Below are 15114 nucleotides of genomic sequence, written 5' to 3' on the forward strand. Positions count from 1 at the left end.
GTGGTTCTTGTCATTGAGCCCATTTATGTGATTTATGACATTTATTGACTTACGTATATTGAACCATCCCTGCGTCTCTGGAATAAAGCCAACTTGATCATGGTGGATGATCTTTTCGATGTGTGTCTGTATGCAGTTTGTAAGTATTTTGTTGAGAATTTTTCCATCTGTGTTCATTAAGGATATGGGTCTATAGTTTTTTTGTTTCGGTTGAATCTTTACCTGGCTTTGGTAGTAGAGTGACGCTGGCTTCATAGAAGGAATTTGGAAGTTTTCCCTCCATTTCTATCTTTTTGAATAACAAGCAGTATTGGATGTAGATCCTTTTTAACTGTCTGGTAGAATTCTGCTGTAAATCCATCTGGTCCTGGGCTTTAGTCGGGAGGTTTTGTATTACTATTTCAATTTCCTTTATGTGTTATGGGTCTGTTTAAGCTGTTAATCTCTTCTTGGTTTAGTTTTGATCATTCCCATGCTTTTAGGTATCCATCCATTTGTTTTAGGTTTTCAAATTTAGTAGCATATAGGCTTTTAAAGTATTCCCTTATAATGTTCTGAATCTCTTTGGTGTCTATTGTGAGGTTTCCCCTTTCATCTCTGATTTTGTTGACTTGGAGGTGCTCTTTCTTTCTTTTGGTTAACTGGGCTAGCAGTCTGTCTTGTTTATCTTCTCAAAGAACCAACTCTTGGATTCATTGATTCTTTGTATTGTTTTCTTTGTTTCTATTTCATTTATTTCTGCTCTGATTTTTGTTATTTCTTCTTGTCTGCTGGGTTTGGGTTTCATTTGTTGTTGGTTTTCAAGTGTCTTGAGTTGTAATGCTAAGTCATTTATTTGTGTACTTTCCGGTTTTTTAATGTAGGCACTTAGAGCTATAAACTTCCCTCTAAGGACAGCTTTGAATGTGTCCCAGAGGTTTTGTGTTGTATTGTCCTTTTCGTTTAGTTCCAGGAATACTTTTATTTCCTTCTTAATTTCTCCTTTGACCCATTCATCATTCAGGAGTGTGTTGTTTAATCTCATGTGTTCATGTGGTTACTGGGGTTGCTTCTGCTGTTGACTTTAAGCTTTATTGCATTGTGCTCTGATAGAATGTATGGAATTATTTCAATCTTTTTGTATTTGTTGAGGTTTGTTTTGTGCCCCAGTACATGGTCGATTTTGGAGAAGGTTCCAAGGGGTGCTGAGTAGAAAGTATATTCTTTGGCGCTTGGGTGGAATATTTGGTAGATGTCAGTTAGGTCCATTTTGATATATGGTATTGCTTAATTCAGATGTCTCTGTTAACTCTCTGTCCTGTTGACATATCTAATGGTGACAATGGGGTATTGAAATCCCCTACTATTAATGAGTTGGGATTAATATGGGTCTTAAAATTCTGTAGTACTGTTTTTAGGAAGTTGGTTGCACCAGAGTTTGGTGAATATATGTTCATGATTGTAATATCTTGGTGGTTTGTTTCTTTGAGCAGAATGAAGTGGCCATCTTTGTCTCTTCTGATTAGTTCTGGTTTAAAGTCTGTTTTATCAGATACTAGAATTGCAAAGCCTACTTTCTTCTTAGTACCATTCACTTGGTATATTTTTTTTTCCATCCTTTTCACCTTAAGGTAGTGCCTGTCCTTGAAAGTGAGATGAATTTCTTGCAGACAGCAAAAAGATGAGTTTTGTTTCTTAATCATTTCCACTAGTCTGTATCTTTTGACTGGGAGTTCAGTCCATTGATATTTAAAGTTACTAATGAAAGATGTGTATTGAATCCTGTCATTTTTATTTCTTTTCACATTCTTGATAATAGCCATGCATTTCCACAGTTATACCTTCATTGAATTTCTTCCCGTCACCCCTTGTGTTCCTTTCTTCAGCTCTTTGTATTGCTTCAAGAACTCTCTGAAGGCCTGGTTTTGTGGACATGAATTCTTTCAGCGTATTTATGTCATGGAAGATTTTTCTTTCCCCTTCGACTATGATAGACATTTTGGCTGGGTAAAGTAATCTGGGTTGTCATCTGTGGTCATTTAGAACTGGGAATACTTTGGTCCAGGCTCTTCCAGCTTTCATAGTTTGTACTAAAAATTATCAGCTGTAATCCTGATGGGTTTTCCTTTATATGTGACTTGTTTTTCTTTTGCAGCTTTCAGTATTGTCTCTGTTCTGAACATTTAGTGTTTTTACTATGATGTACCATGTAGAGTTTCTTTTCCGGTCCTGTCTATTTGGTATTGTATATGCTCCTGTATTTGTATGGGCATGTCTTTTTTTAATTTTTGGAAATTTTCTTCTACAATCCTGTTGAAGATCTGTTCCATACCATTATTTTAAGATTCTTCTCCTTCCTGTGTGCCTGTGATTCATAAGTTTGGTTTTTTTTATGGTGTCACATAATTCTTGCATATTTCCATTCTTGTGTTTTCTTAAATCTTTCATAGTCTTTGCTTGAGTGGACTAATTCGTCCAGTTTATCTTCCAGTCTTTATAGTCTGTTTTCCATTTCATTCATCCTATTGGTGAGGCTTTCTCCTGTTGTTTCTAATTGGCTTACTGAGTGTTTCACTTCCTTCTTCATTTCAGCCTTGAGTATTCTTCAATATTTCTAGTTCTTTTCTGAATTAATTCAGAAGTTTATCCCTATCTTCTTTCAGTTCTTTGATTTCTTTGTTCTTTAAATTCACTGAATTCTTTTATCATATTTATAGTTGTTTTTTTTTTTTTTAGTTCCATGTCCTGTGTAATCTCTAGGGAGTTCTCACTCTACTCCTCTAGAGGACTGTTAGTACTTGGTTAGGATATATTATTTTGGTTTTTCATGTTATTTTTTCTCTGTGACTTGGACATGTGAATTTCCTTTGTAGTTTCTGATTCTTGAAATCTGAATTCTTCTGATTCAGCAAAGCCTTCCTTTGTTAAGTTTAGATCTGCTTCTTTTTGTAAACTTTATGTGCCTTTGTGATTTACTTGTTGGGCGTGAAAAGCTGGTTGGTCTAGGCTTCAGGTTTTCTCTTTTGATTTTATATTGGAATGGCGTAATTGCTTTTGTCTTCAGGAGTTCCCACAGAGGCCCAAGTGAGATGAGGCTCAGATGCTCTCAGGCTTTCTCCTAAGGTCCAGGTCCCTCCAGGAAAGATGCTGCCCTCAGGAATTTGGGGGCTGGGCTGGCCTGGGAGACGGGCCCAGGATAGATGCTGGTCTCAGGAAGCTGGTGGCTGTGCCACCCAGGGAAGTAAAGGGAGGTAAGGGTGGGACCAGACCCAGAGGCTTCCTGGGGGCCGCAAGGAGGAACTGGGTTGGTCATGATGCAAAGGATCAGGAAGCAGTAGTGGCGCTGGGCGGAGAGGTTAGCTGGGTGTCTGGGGTGCCAAGACAAGAAATGGGCCTTGTGCTGGATAGCTTTAGTGTCAACTTGACACACCTGGGTTGAGGGAGCTTCAATTGGGGAATTTCCTCTATTGGACTGGCCTGTGGCCATGTCTGAGGGGCATTTTTTTGATGAGTGATGTGGGAGGGCCCAGCCCACTGTGGGTGGTGCCACCCCTGGGCAGGTGGGCCTGTGCTGCGTAAGAAAGCAGGTTGAGCAGGAGCCAGGGGAGCAAGCCAGTAAGCAGCATTCCTCCATGGCCTGTGCTCCAGCTCCTGCCTCCAAGTTCCTGCCCTGAGTTCCTACCTTGGGCTCCTGGATGAACTGTGACCCGGGAGAAGTAAGATAAACCCTTTCCTCCCCGAGTTGGTAGTGGTCAGAGTGTTTTGTCACAGCAATGAAGAACAAACTAGGACAGGCCTGTACCCAGGCTAGGAGGAGAGACATGGCAGGGGAGCTGGGAGGGTGAAAGAGGCTGGGGGGAGTCAAGGTATGGTGGATGCAGACTTACCCAGGGAAGGTGCTGGGACCAGGACACTGAAGGCTGTGTGCCCAGGGAAGTAAACGGAGGTGAGGCTGGGACCAGGCCCAGAGGGTTCCTGGAGGCCGCAGGGAGGAACTGGGTTGGTCAGGATGCAAAGGATCAGGAAGCAGTGGTGGCTCTGGGCAGAGAAGTTAGCCCTGGTGTCTGGGGTGCCAAGGCAAGAAATGGGCCTGTACCCAGGCTAGGAGGAGAAATATGGTGGAGGAGCTGGGAGGGTGAAAGGCTGGGGCAGTCAAGGAGCCATGGGCTTGCTGGACTTACCCTGGGAAGGTGCTGGGACCAGGACACTCTACCTACCCACTCTTAACTAAAAGCCAGGCATGGTGGCAAATGCTTTTACTCCCAGCACACCAGAGGGAGAGGCAAGCAGATCTCTGTGAGTTCAAGGGCAGTTTGGTCTACATGGCAAATCTGGGTGAGCTGTGACTACAGGGAGACCCTGTCTCAAAAAGAGTAAAAAAAAAACTAAAATAAATCTTACCATTAACTACAATTTTAGTGGTATGCCAGCAGAATATCGTAAACTCAGTATATCATAAAATCACTTAAGAATCATGTGTTTAACAAAGAAACAGAAAAGGGATGGAGATGTTAGCTAGCTCAGTGGTAGTATGCAGGAGACCCTGGTTCAGATACCTGAATTTGACCATACCCATGCTGGTGGGATATACCTTATTCTCAAGAGATGTTAATGAGGATATGCAGAGATGAGAGCCAGGTTCAATGAAGGTGAAGGCGTGAGTTGATATAATCAGTGGAAGAGTATGGCAGTTCCTCAGGTAAAACAGAATTACTGTGTGATCCAGCAACTTGAGAGTATACAAAAGAATTGAGAAAGAAGCCTGGGAATGGGCACGAAGTACTAGCTTCAGGTGCTGAGGGGGAGAGGAACACGAGCCCAGTTGGAAACCAGCAAGCCTCAGTCTCAAGATTTAGAATCTTGAAGAGATACTAATATACTTTGTTTGCAGCCACGCTGTTCACTATAGCCAAAATATTAAAGCAAATAAGCAAAATATGATTCAGCCATGTAATGGAACCTTTGAGATTTTTATTGGCTTGGCAGAGGTATTCCAAATTACTCATTTAATAAAGATGATGTGGGATGTGGCACACACCTGTAATCCCAGCATGTAAGATGTGGAGGCAGGAGGATCAGGAGTTCAAAGCCTGTCTCAAAAAAGGAGTATGACCACCCCACCCCATGGCTCAGGAAGAGGGAGCAGAAAGATTGTAAGAGCCAGAGGTTGGACAGGACCAGAGTGAAACTGTCTTCTGGACACAACAGGACAGCTGCTGTGGTTACCTGTAGCACAAAACCAAGCTCGTCAACATTCTAGCTTAGAGGAAGAAGAGGCTTACAACCCTCATCCCTAATTGAGGAAGTACGGACAACTGATGGCTTCTGAGGGAGAGTCAGTTTTCTTTAAGGGTGTGGCACCTGGTAGGTTGATCACACTTCAGAGGAGAGCCCCACACTCATGAATATGTGACAACACAAATTGAACTAGAGGAGTTAGTAAGGAAACAAAAAGGGCACAAAGGTGGGAGGGTTTAGGGTGGAGGTGAATCTGAGGGGTAGGAGTGGATATTATCAAAATACATTGTGTGTATGAAATTCTCAATAAAAATATAGCAAATTCTTCCATGTGTTTTTATTTTAAATACAATCATGTAGCACATTACTATGGTTTCATCAACATTCGTCTATATATATATATTACAGTGGTCCTATAGGTTTTAATGGCATTGGTAATTCCTATCACCTAGTGGCACTGGCTGTTGCAGTGTCATACTGCAAAGCATTTCATATGTTCACAGTGATGCCAGTGTAAACGAACCTACAGCAGAAGTATAGCATGTACAATTAGGTTCTGTATGTAAGATGAAAATGATAACAATGGCCATGCTGGAGCTTTATGTACTTACACTATAGCCTTGGTCACCATTTTCTACTCCTAAAAAAGTTGAAAAGTATGCAATTTTATGCTAGCAGAAACCTCATGCATCTTGTTATCAAGTCTGCCCAAGCCCCCAGGATAAGGTCTGGCTATGTAGCTCAGGGTGATCTCAAACCCAAGATCCTCCTCTCTCAGCCTCTTGAGTGCTGGAGTCACAGGTATACCACCACAACCCAGCTTATCTACCCTCTTGATTGCCACTGGAGGCCACACCTAGTGACTGATCTATACCGCCTAGGCTTTTGTTCACATTGAAATCTAATGACTTCATACATCTTTTACTTGGATTTGGAGATCTCCATGCCCTGACTCTAAACAATTTATGATACTGTTTATCACTTACCCCTCTACCAGTGCCCACTCCTGAATCATGTTGAGATCCCGGAGATACACTGCCAAAGCCTATCACCCATCCTTAGACAGCCCATGGCATCTATCTGGAGTGCATTTAGTCGTGTTATTTTGCTAACAAATGCTTATAAATGAGTCTCCTTGCCCCTTGAAAGGGATCTCAACATTGAGCACACTTAAGTGCACAGCCAGTAATTTAATCTTGACATGGTTCACTTTTTTTTCTTTCTACAGCAGCTTCATCTCCTTAAACCAGATGCAGTAACAAGGACCCTGGTGACAGTGACGTCATAGTGGCATAATCTCCACAGTATCTTCAGGGGGGTTAATGAACTTACCTTTTCTCCTTACATTCTGGTGTTCATGTGTGAAAATGTACAAAAGCAGCTCTCATTGCTTAGAAGATCTTTTAATAAAATACAGTGTTGGCAAGGGTTGTAGCTCAGTTGGTTGAGTGCTTGCCTAGGGTACACAAGGCCCTGGGTTCAGTCCCCAGCATCACATAAACCACAGGGTGGCATATGCCTGTAACCCTGGCAATTCATTCAGGATATGGAGGCAGGAAGATCATAAGTTGAAGGTTATCTGAGGCTACATAGCAAGTTTGAGGCCAGCCTGGTCTACATGAGACCCTATCTAAAAGAGAGGAAGAAAAAGAAGAGATGGGAGGGGGGAGGATGGAGAAAGAGAGGGAAAATGAGAGAGAGAGAGAGAGAGAGAGAGAGGAAGAGGAAGAAGAGAAAAGAGGAAGGACAAAGTAGCATTGACCTCAAAGAGGAAGTCTACCTTGGAGTTTAAGCATATCTGCGACACAGCTTGATGGTGACAGTGACAGTGGGAGTAATCTTCTGATTGGCCATTTCTGAAAACCAAGACTGGGAACGGAAGCAAGTGTTTGGTCTTAGCTGCATCTTGTGACTGGAGTTTTTCTGGAAAGGTAAATTTCTTTACACACTTCTAATCTAGATTAAGTAATCAAATGAAAATTCCATTTGTTAGTGACTTCTGTTGTACTTTTATTTGCTGAGGGGTTATTTGAGTGGCTGTGTTGCTCTGACTTCCTGGCAGTGAGGAAGGTTCTCCAGTGACAGGTTACACAATATATGTAGCACTGGTTCTAGTTTGATTTTCTGCTTCTGTCAAATGTTTCTGATTGTTTTCTTATGGGATTTTTAAAACTTCAAATGTGTTATTGTGTATGTGTGTGTGTATACACACAGGGTGTGGGGGGGCACATATGCTATGGCGCTCATGTGAAGGTCAGAGGTCAGCTTTCTGGAGTTGGTTTTTTCCTTCCCACTTTACACAGGTTCCAGGATCTGAACTCAGTTGCCAGGCTTGGTGGCAATGGTAAGAAGCACTTTTACCTACTGAGCCATCTTGCCAGACCTCTTTTTGCATTGTTAAGACAGGTTCTTATTATGTATCCCTGGCTAGCCTGTGGAACTCTCGACAGCCCTTCTGCCTCCACCTCCCAAGCATTGGGGCTCCGTATGTGCACCACCACACCAGGCAGGAGTGCTGTTTTCAAAGAGTTTTCTTGATTTTCTTCACCAGGATTTGCAAGTAGCTGTTTCCCTGTGGCTTTATGTGATGGCTTAGTCTGTCAGAGCAGAGCAGCCTAGGTTTTTGTTTGTTTGTTTGTTTGTTTTTTTAATGTGATAACATTTCTTTGGGATGGCTGTACAATCAGAGCCATCTCTGCGAAGGTAGAAAGTCATTAGTGGCTCTGAGTGAAGGTTCCAGTGGAAATTCACACTCTAGGACAAATACAGTTCAACCTTTTTAAAGATAGTATAGTTTAGCTGGGCATGATGGCACACATCTTTAATCCCAGCACTTGGGAGGCAAATGCAGGCAGATCTCTGTGAGATGGAGCCCACTCTGGTCTACATAGTGAGTTCCAGATCAGCTGGGGCTACAGGGAGACCTTGTCTCCAAAAGAAATTATAGTTTATGGAACATATATATATATATAGTATATTATGTAATGCAACAAAATATGGTGTTATACTAGTACTTTATGAAGTTCTACAATGAACAACATTGACATAAATTTTAAAAGAAGCAAAGAGTGCTAGAAAAATCATTACCCATGCTGGTTCTGCTGTAGATTGCGGACTTCCTGTTCTCGTAGTTCAGATTTCTCACCAAATTTTCTTATCAGCACCTTTTTACCTGGCATTGAAGGATATGAAAATGTTTTGTAAATGGTGAGGTATGTTATAATGGGGCTGGTGCTGCTGTTATAATTGATATTTTTGACAGGAATCCAGCATTCCCCAGCCTATGAACTGGGAAATTCACCTGAAAGCTGAATGATTAAAATATGTGAACCATTTATGGCATTTGTTGTCTCAGTAAATTACCTTAAAATTCAGCAAAAATACCCCATTTTTTTAAATCATGGGTTTCCCAAATATGAAGTAAAATTATAGCTCAAAAAAAAAATCAAAAAACAACAAAGGAGCTAGAAAGCTTGCTCAGTGGTTAAGAGCACTGACTGCTCTTCTGGAGGACCCAGGTTCTGTTCCCAGCACCCACATGGCAGCTAGCAACTGTCCATAACTCCAGTCCCAGGGGATCCGACAGCCTCTTCTGACCTCCATGGGCATTGCGCAATACAAGCGCACTTACCTACATGTGGGCAATACACACATACACATAAAATAAAAATAATAAAAAATAATACTAAACTTCCAGAAACAAATACTACATTTTAAATAGCTATTTTCATATATTGCTGTAATTACTCTTTTAGTTATTGTAGTCTCTTAACTGTGCTGTTTTTTAACTTAATTACATTTATCGTGTGTGTGTGTGTGTGTGTGTGTGTGTGTGTGTGTGTGTGTGTGTGTTTCGTGCATGTGGAAGTCAGAGAACAACTTGTGGGAGTCAGTTCTCCTTCTGTCATGTGGGTCCCAGGGGTTGAACTTGGGTAGTCAGGCTGAGCAAGCAAGTGCAGATAAGCACATACAATCCAGAAAAAAAAAACAAAAACCATGCTTTATGCTGTGCAGGGTTCAGTACTGTCCTTGGTCTCAGGCAGAAAGGCCTGCCACTACTGAAACTGCTCTACGAGGGTTTTAGAGACACGCAGTGCTGAGCAAAAATGGGATTTAACCTTGTGTGGGAAGTCATATCTCCAGCAGCTTTAACCAAATCCACAGTGTGTGGCTGAAGGTAATCCACTAAACTACTAACAACATGTAGAGTGTAATGCTGCTTTTCCTGCCTTTAGATGTTCACTATTTTCTTGACCCAAAAATCCCACAAAACATCCAAATCAAGAGACTCCAATTTGCATTCATTTTAAGAACACCTAGAGACTGTTCAGTGACACGCATATCTGAACAGTCACCAATTATCTGAAAAATGTCAGAAGAAGCAGTGTGTGGGGGCTGGGGAGATGGCTCAGTGGTTAAGAGCACTTGCTGCTTTTGAAGAGGATCTGAGTTCAGTTCCCAGATCCTGTGCCAGCTATCAGACTGTATCTCCAGTTCTAGGGGATATGACGCAGTCTTCTGTCCTCCTTGGGCATTGCACGAACATAGTGCACTTACATACATGCAAGCAAAACATCCATATATATAATAAAAATAAATCAAAACAATTATTTTGAAAAGAAGTAATGTTTGTCATTCCAATGATACAATGGTAGAGTTGCTAGATGTGCCGTGGCCAAACAGTGGTGCTCAACACAGCCCAAAGAGTGCTGAATGTTTGCTGTATATGTTAGTAGTTTTCATATTTTTATTCGTATTTCTTTATTGTTATTTTTTGTGTGTTTGGAATAGGGTCTTCCTATAGCCCAGGTTGACATGGAACTTATTATGTAGCCAGGGCTGATCTTGAACTCCTGATTCTCCTGCCTCCGCCTCTCCAATGCTGGGAGTAGAGAAAGAGGCCACCATGCCCCGTTGCTGTACATCCCTAAAAACACAGACAGTAATGCTAAGCTGAAGAGTTTGGGTTTAGCCTCTCTGCTCACTGAACATGTTCAGGTAAACAAGGCACCCAAGATGCACTGCTTCACTTCCAGAGCTCATGGTGGGATTAGCCTGTTCCTGAACTGCCCTCCACAAAGAGACAGACAGCCCTCCTGAAGAGAAGCCAAACTGCCTAAGCCTCTTCAGAGGTTACACAGAAGGAAAGAATATTCCCAGAAGAAACTGAAGAAGCAAAAACTTACAGCATGGGAATAAAATCAACATAAATAAATAAACCAGGCGTGATGGGGAACACATGTACTCCCAGCACTCAGCAGGTAGAGAAAGGAGGATCCGAAGTTCAAGGTTCTACTCAGCTACATATGAATTTAAGCCCAGCATGAGCTATGTGAGTCCCTATCTAAAAAATTAGGTGGATTGGTGGATAGATAGATGACAGAAAATAGAGACGTTTAAATTGAATAAATAAAGTCATAGCCTAAAATGGACATTGGCATTGGCATAGTTGAAAAGACACTGTGTGACCAGAAGGGAAGTGATGGAGCTGAGAGGAAGGGCTTCCAAGACCAAGATCATCAGTTTACCTACAACTGCCAGAAAGGTGAGGTAGACGTAGGATGCCACTCAACATGAAAGCTCTCCATTCATCTTCTTTACTTACTTCAATTCAGTGCTCACCAAGCAAAATCATGGGGCATGGCGGTGCACACCTTCAATCCCAGCACTTGGGTGGCAGAGGCAGGTAGATCTCTGTGAGTTCTAGGCCAGCCTGGCCTGCATAGAGAGTTCCAGGCCAGCCAGAGCTACATAGTGAGACCCTGATTTTTGTTTTATTATTTTTTTAAAGCAAATTATGGTTTTAATGGACATTCTTTTTTAAAATAATTTTTTGTTATTTTTATTTTATGTGTATGTGTTATGCCTGCATGTAGGTAAGTGCATGTGTGTTGTACAATGTCCATGGAGGACAGAAGAGGCTGTTGGATCTCCTGGAGCTGGAGTTACAGACAGTTGTTAGCTGCCATGTGGGTGCTGGGATTCGAACCAGGTCTTCTGCAAGAACAGTCAATGTTCTTAACCACTGAGCCATCTCTCCAGCCCCTTAATGGACGTTCTTATATCACGATAGAATGCACTGGTCACATCAGCATGAGTTTATACACCACTCTGCTGTGAATTGAGTAGGGGCCCATCCTAAAGCAGTCAATTCTTGATCCCCTACTAAGGTAAAAAACAGGACTGGTGGCTAAGCCGCATTAACCACACAAGGTAAAGTCCATGGCCACTGACGATACACTTAAACACCTACAGCTTGGCTCTCACTTTATTATTCTTGTTACTGTCAGTGTTAGGGTTGGCCTTCACCCATCTCTCTTTGATAAGCTTTCTAATTTGTGTGTGTTTGTTGCTTTGTTTTTTGAGACAGTGTCTCACTCTGTAGCCCAGACTGGCCTAGTACTTGTAGTTATCCTCCTGCCTGTCTCTACCTTCCAAGTGCTAGGATTACAGATGTGTACTGCTGTGCCCAGTCTCTGCACCAAGCTTAAGAAGTACCTATTTTGTTCCCAGGAGAAGACAGCATGGGAGGAGTTCACCCCATGACTAAACCCAGCATTGGTGAGTCCAGGACAGAAATCATCACCTCCCTCAGTGCTAAATTACAGTGAACTGGCAGGAAGGACTGTGCGGAAGGACCCCAGGGGAATGGCATTGGCTAGAGAGATCCTGAACTGGAAGAATCTGATTTTACCGTATAGTCAGAAACCTAAGCCCCAAGAAACACAAAGAGGAATCACAAAGACCTACTTGGCCCTTCCTCCACACCTGCGCAGACCAGCTGGCAGTTTATGAAAATCTAGTTCATGTTTCTTCTTGTTCCCCTATCTGTGGGTTAGGCACTGGGGAAAGCACTGACTGGGGCCAAGCTCTGCAAGCAAACTTCTCCACACCTACCCCCCCAAAAGACTGTGGTTTTGCAGGTCAAACCATTGACTGACTAGCCTGGAAAGTCCTACTGAGGCCAGAGCACTACACCACACTAGGGTTTCCCACTAAATTCTCTGAGGGAGACAAAGGATGTTTTGCTTGTATAAGGGTCATGGGACTTGCGGTCTCTAGGCCCTTACTTTATTACTTTGTGTAGTCAACTGAAGTACGGCTCCACCTGTCATTTTAAAGGACTCAATGGGGGGGATGGAGCTCACTGGTAGAGCACTTGCCCAGCACCAACAAAAAGACCCACTGTTCTCTCCTTCTGCAGAGTTACAATCACTTTGCAAGTCCCACTGTGGATAGCAGAGGTTCCTAGGGGTCTTTTCCTGGAAATATGGCAGGTACACTGGTACCTCCCACACACACTGATCCCTCCCATGTTCTCTGTAGGTACCCTCTCGAAGGTCGCTCCGGTGACCACCTCTACTCCCTGTTTCTGCGATCCCTACAAGTAAAGAAACATGTTTTATCCAGGCCACGTGGCACTGGATTTTTGTGTTGACCAGTTTGTCTTGGGGCCTTGGAGAGGGAGGGGTGAAGGGGTGAAGGGACCCGAAACAGTGGAAGAACTGTTTGATCTTAGGAGTGTAGCTCTACTGCTTTGCTTTGTTTTGTTTGAGGCGTTGTGGACGGGGTGAGGGGTTTCTCACATTGTAGCCTAGGGTGGCCTTGAACTTTCAGTGACCTTCCTGCCTCAACTTCTTGTGGACTGGGATTATAAGCATTCTGAACTGGGTATTGTCCAAGCTGCAAGCTATCATCCCCTAGGCTTATACGGTGCAGTGGTATGGGAGAGCCCTTTTGTTGCAGTGTGGGAGACAGGCTAGGAGGGAGTCCACAGTTGCCATTAAGGTATCAAATGCCTCTGGAATCCCAAAGTCCCTTCCCAAGCAGAGGGTGGGAAGTCCACCTGCCAATGTGGTAGGAAAGTTAAGCTTGGCTATCGGGAAAGGTTTCAAGAGGCCTCGGCAGCAGTTCATCGCTCCCTTTCTTTGCTGAAAGACAGGAACATGTAATCTTGGCCTTTTTTGCTGGAGTTCTGCTGATGCTGCTGCTCACAGCCCTTATCCTTCTCACCGTAAAGAGCTACAGAAAATGTGAGTGGTCTCTGAGGAGTTAAATGAGCCTTCCCTCACCACCGCTGAGGACAGCTTGAGCCAGGAATGACCAGAGGTTGGGGGTGGGGGGTGAGGTAAAGACTACTTAGCCCACCCTCTCCTCAGATCAGACCTCAACGCCCTCCCCTGTTCTTTGCTGCTCTCCCTACGCCCCCAACACCTCGACCCCCCAGCCTTTTCCCAAGGTTGAAGGGAGAGGCTTCCCACTCTTCCTGGCCCCATGGTGAGAAGGACAACCTTCTTCTTCCTGGCACTCGTGTAGGTCACTCCAGTCCCCAGGCCTTGGATCCTAATTCAGAGCCTCCCACCAAGGTAAGATCATCCTGTTGTTTGGGGGAACATGGGAAATAAATTGTGAGTGTGGTGAAGGTGGCATATCAAATGATTGGGGCGGGGGGAATTGGTTTATTCAGTTTCCCTCTATCTCTGGAAATACTGGTGCTGCTTTCTGTACTCTGGGCCAGCAATTCTTTTAAGAGTTCTTATGATCTCGTTGGGTCCCCTCTAACCAAAGCATTTATGTCACTTTTAAAGAGACACTTTTTGCTCCAAACTGAATTCACACAATTTCTCCTCTTTCTCTTTCATAGCTCTCATCAATATCAAAGGAGTCACTTACCTATGCCAGCATGACTTTCAAACCCTCAGAAGGAAACAGCAGTGGCTTGACGAGAGACCACTCTGAAGGCTTGGACCCCATTGTCTACTCACAGATTAAAGTGGCAAACCCATGCCTGCCTCTCCAGTGAGGCTGAATCCAGATCCTTCCAGTTCAGCTCCATCTGCACATTATGACTTTGTTTTCTATGTTTGTTTGTTTTACAAATTTGGTCCCACAGCCTGTGTGCAACTGTAGTCAGATTTGTTTAAGAGTGATCTGGCAATGATGTCAACACTCTTAAAGACAAATGGTTAGTTGTTTTCCCCTCCAGAGAAAAGACTGCTGGTGCTCCCATTTCAACTGACAGTAGCAGGGCCTTGAGGGACTCTCTTAGACCTTTCCAAACTGTGTGACACAGCAATCAGAGCAAAGAAACCCACTGATAATCAGGGAGGAGCCAACCCTATGAACAACCTACCAAGACATTCAAATAAAAGCAAACTCTCCACAAATGAACTCGGTACTACGGTCTTGATGTATGATCACATTAAGGATCTTCAGGGGAACCCATTCCTAATGTGAATCCTGAATCCATAAAAAAATAAGAGGACTCAGCAGATAGAAACCAAGATATTTTTATTAAGAAGAGAGTTGCCAGGACTAGAGAGATGGCTCAGTGGTTAAGAGCACTGCCTGTTTGCAGAGGACCCAGGTTCAATTCCCAGCACCTATATGGCAGTTAACAACCTTCCACAACTCCAATCCCAGAGGATCTGGTGCCCTCTTCTGACCTCCACAGGCACTGCATGATACAGGTGCACTTACATGCAGGCAAGGCAATACACTCATACACATAAAATAAAAATAATAAAATAAGAAGATAGTCATGACATAGAAGACTATCGTTTAGAATATAGTTTAGCCCAAAGCAGGCTCCAGAACACTTAGTGAAGCCAGAGCAGGGTGTGCTGGTTAATTTTTATCAACTTGACACAAACTAGAGACAACTAGAAGAGGGGACCTCACTTGAAGAATTTCCTCCATCAGACTGGCCTGTTGACTATGTCTGTGAGGCATTTTCTTAGCTGGCAATTGATACAGGAGCACCCAGCTGTGGTGGTGCCATCCCTGAGCAGGTGAACCTGGGCTGTATAAGAAAGGTTGCTGAGCAAGCCAGGGAAAGCAAGTCAGTAAGCAGCCTTTCTCTGTGGTTTCTGCTTCAGGTCAGTTCTTAACTCGAGT

General features: G+C 43.3%; 1 protein-coding gene across 2 annotated transcripts; it reads left to right on the forward strand.

Annotated features, from left to right (window-relative positions):
* Window positions 1-7027: 7027 nt before the first annotated feature.
* CUNH1orf162 (chromosome unknown C1orf162 homolog) lies at window positions 7028-14384 on the forward strand. Of its 2 annotated transcripts, none has more exons than XM_008833948.2 (6): window positions 7028-7148; window positions 11731-11778; window positions 12544-12604; window positions 13156-13250; window positions 13534-13583; window positions 13862-14384. In XM_008833948.2, exons 2-6 carry the CDS (start codon window positions 11742-11744, stop codon window positions 14018-14020), a joined length of 402 nt encoding a protein of 133 aa, XP_008832170.1. In that variant the 5' UTR covers window positions 7028-7148; window positions 11731-11741; the 3' UTR covers window positions 14021-14384. The 2 variants fall into 2 exon arrangements, with proteins under 2 accessions (XP_008832170.1, XP_029419863.1); XM_029564003.1 differs by lacking the exon at window positions 7028-7148 and adding an exon at window positions 9356-9394.
* Window positions 14385-15114: the final 730 nt, after the last annotated feature.

The sequence above is a fragment of the Nannospalax galili genome, unplaced genomic scaffold (assembly GCF_000622305.1).
Source record: "Nannospalax galili isolate Female #2095 unplaced genomic scaffold, S.galili_v1.0 scaffold475, whole genome shotgun sequence".
Lineage (NCBI taxonomy): Eukaryota > Metazoa > Chordata > Mammalia > Rodentia > Spalacidae > Nannospalax > Nannospalax galili.

Coding starts and splice junctions, on each gene's coding strand:
- CUNH1orf162 (XM_008833948.2), top strand. CDS start 11,742: ATGGGAGGAGTTCACCCCATGACTAAACCCAGCATTG. Junction 11,779..12,543: donor CATGACTAAACCCAGCATTG/GTGAGTCCAGGA, acceptor TGTTCTCTGTAG/GTACCCTCTCGAAGGTCGCT. Junction 12,605..13,155: donor TGTTTCTGCGATCCCTACAA/GTAAAGAAACAT, acceptor CTTTGCTGAAAG/ACAGGAACATGTAATCTTGG.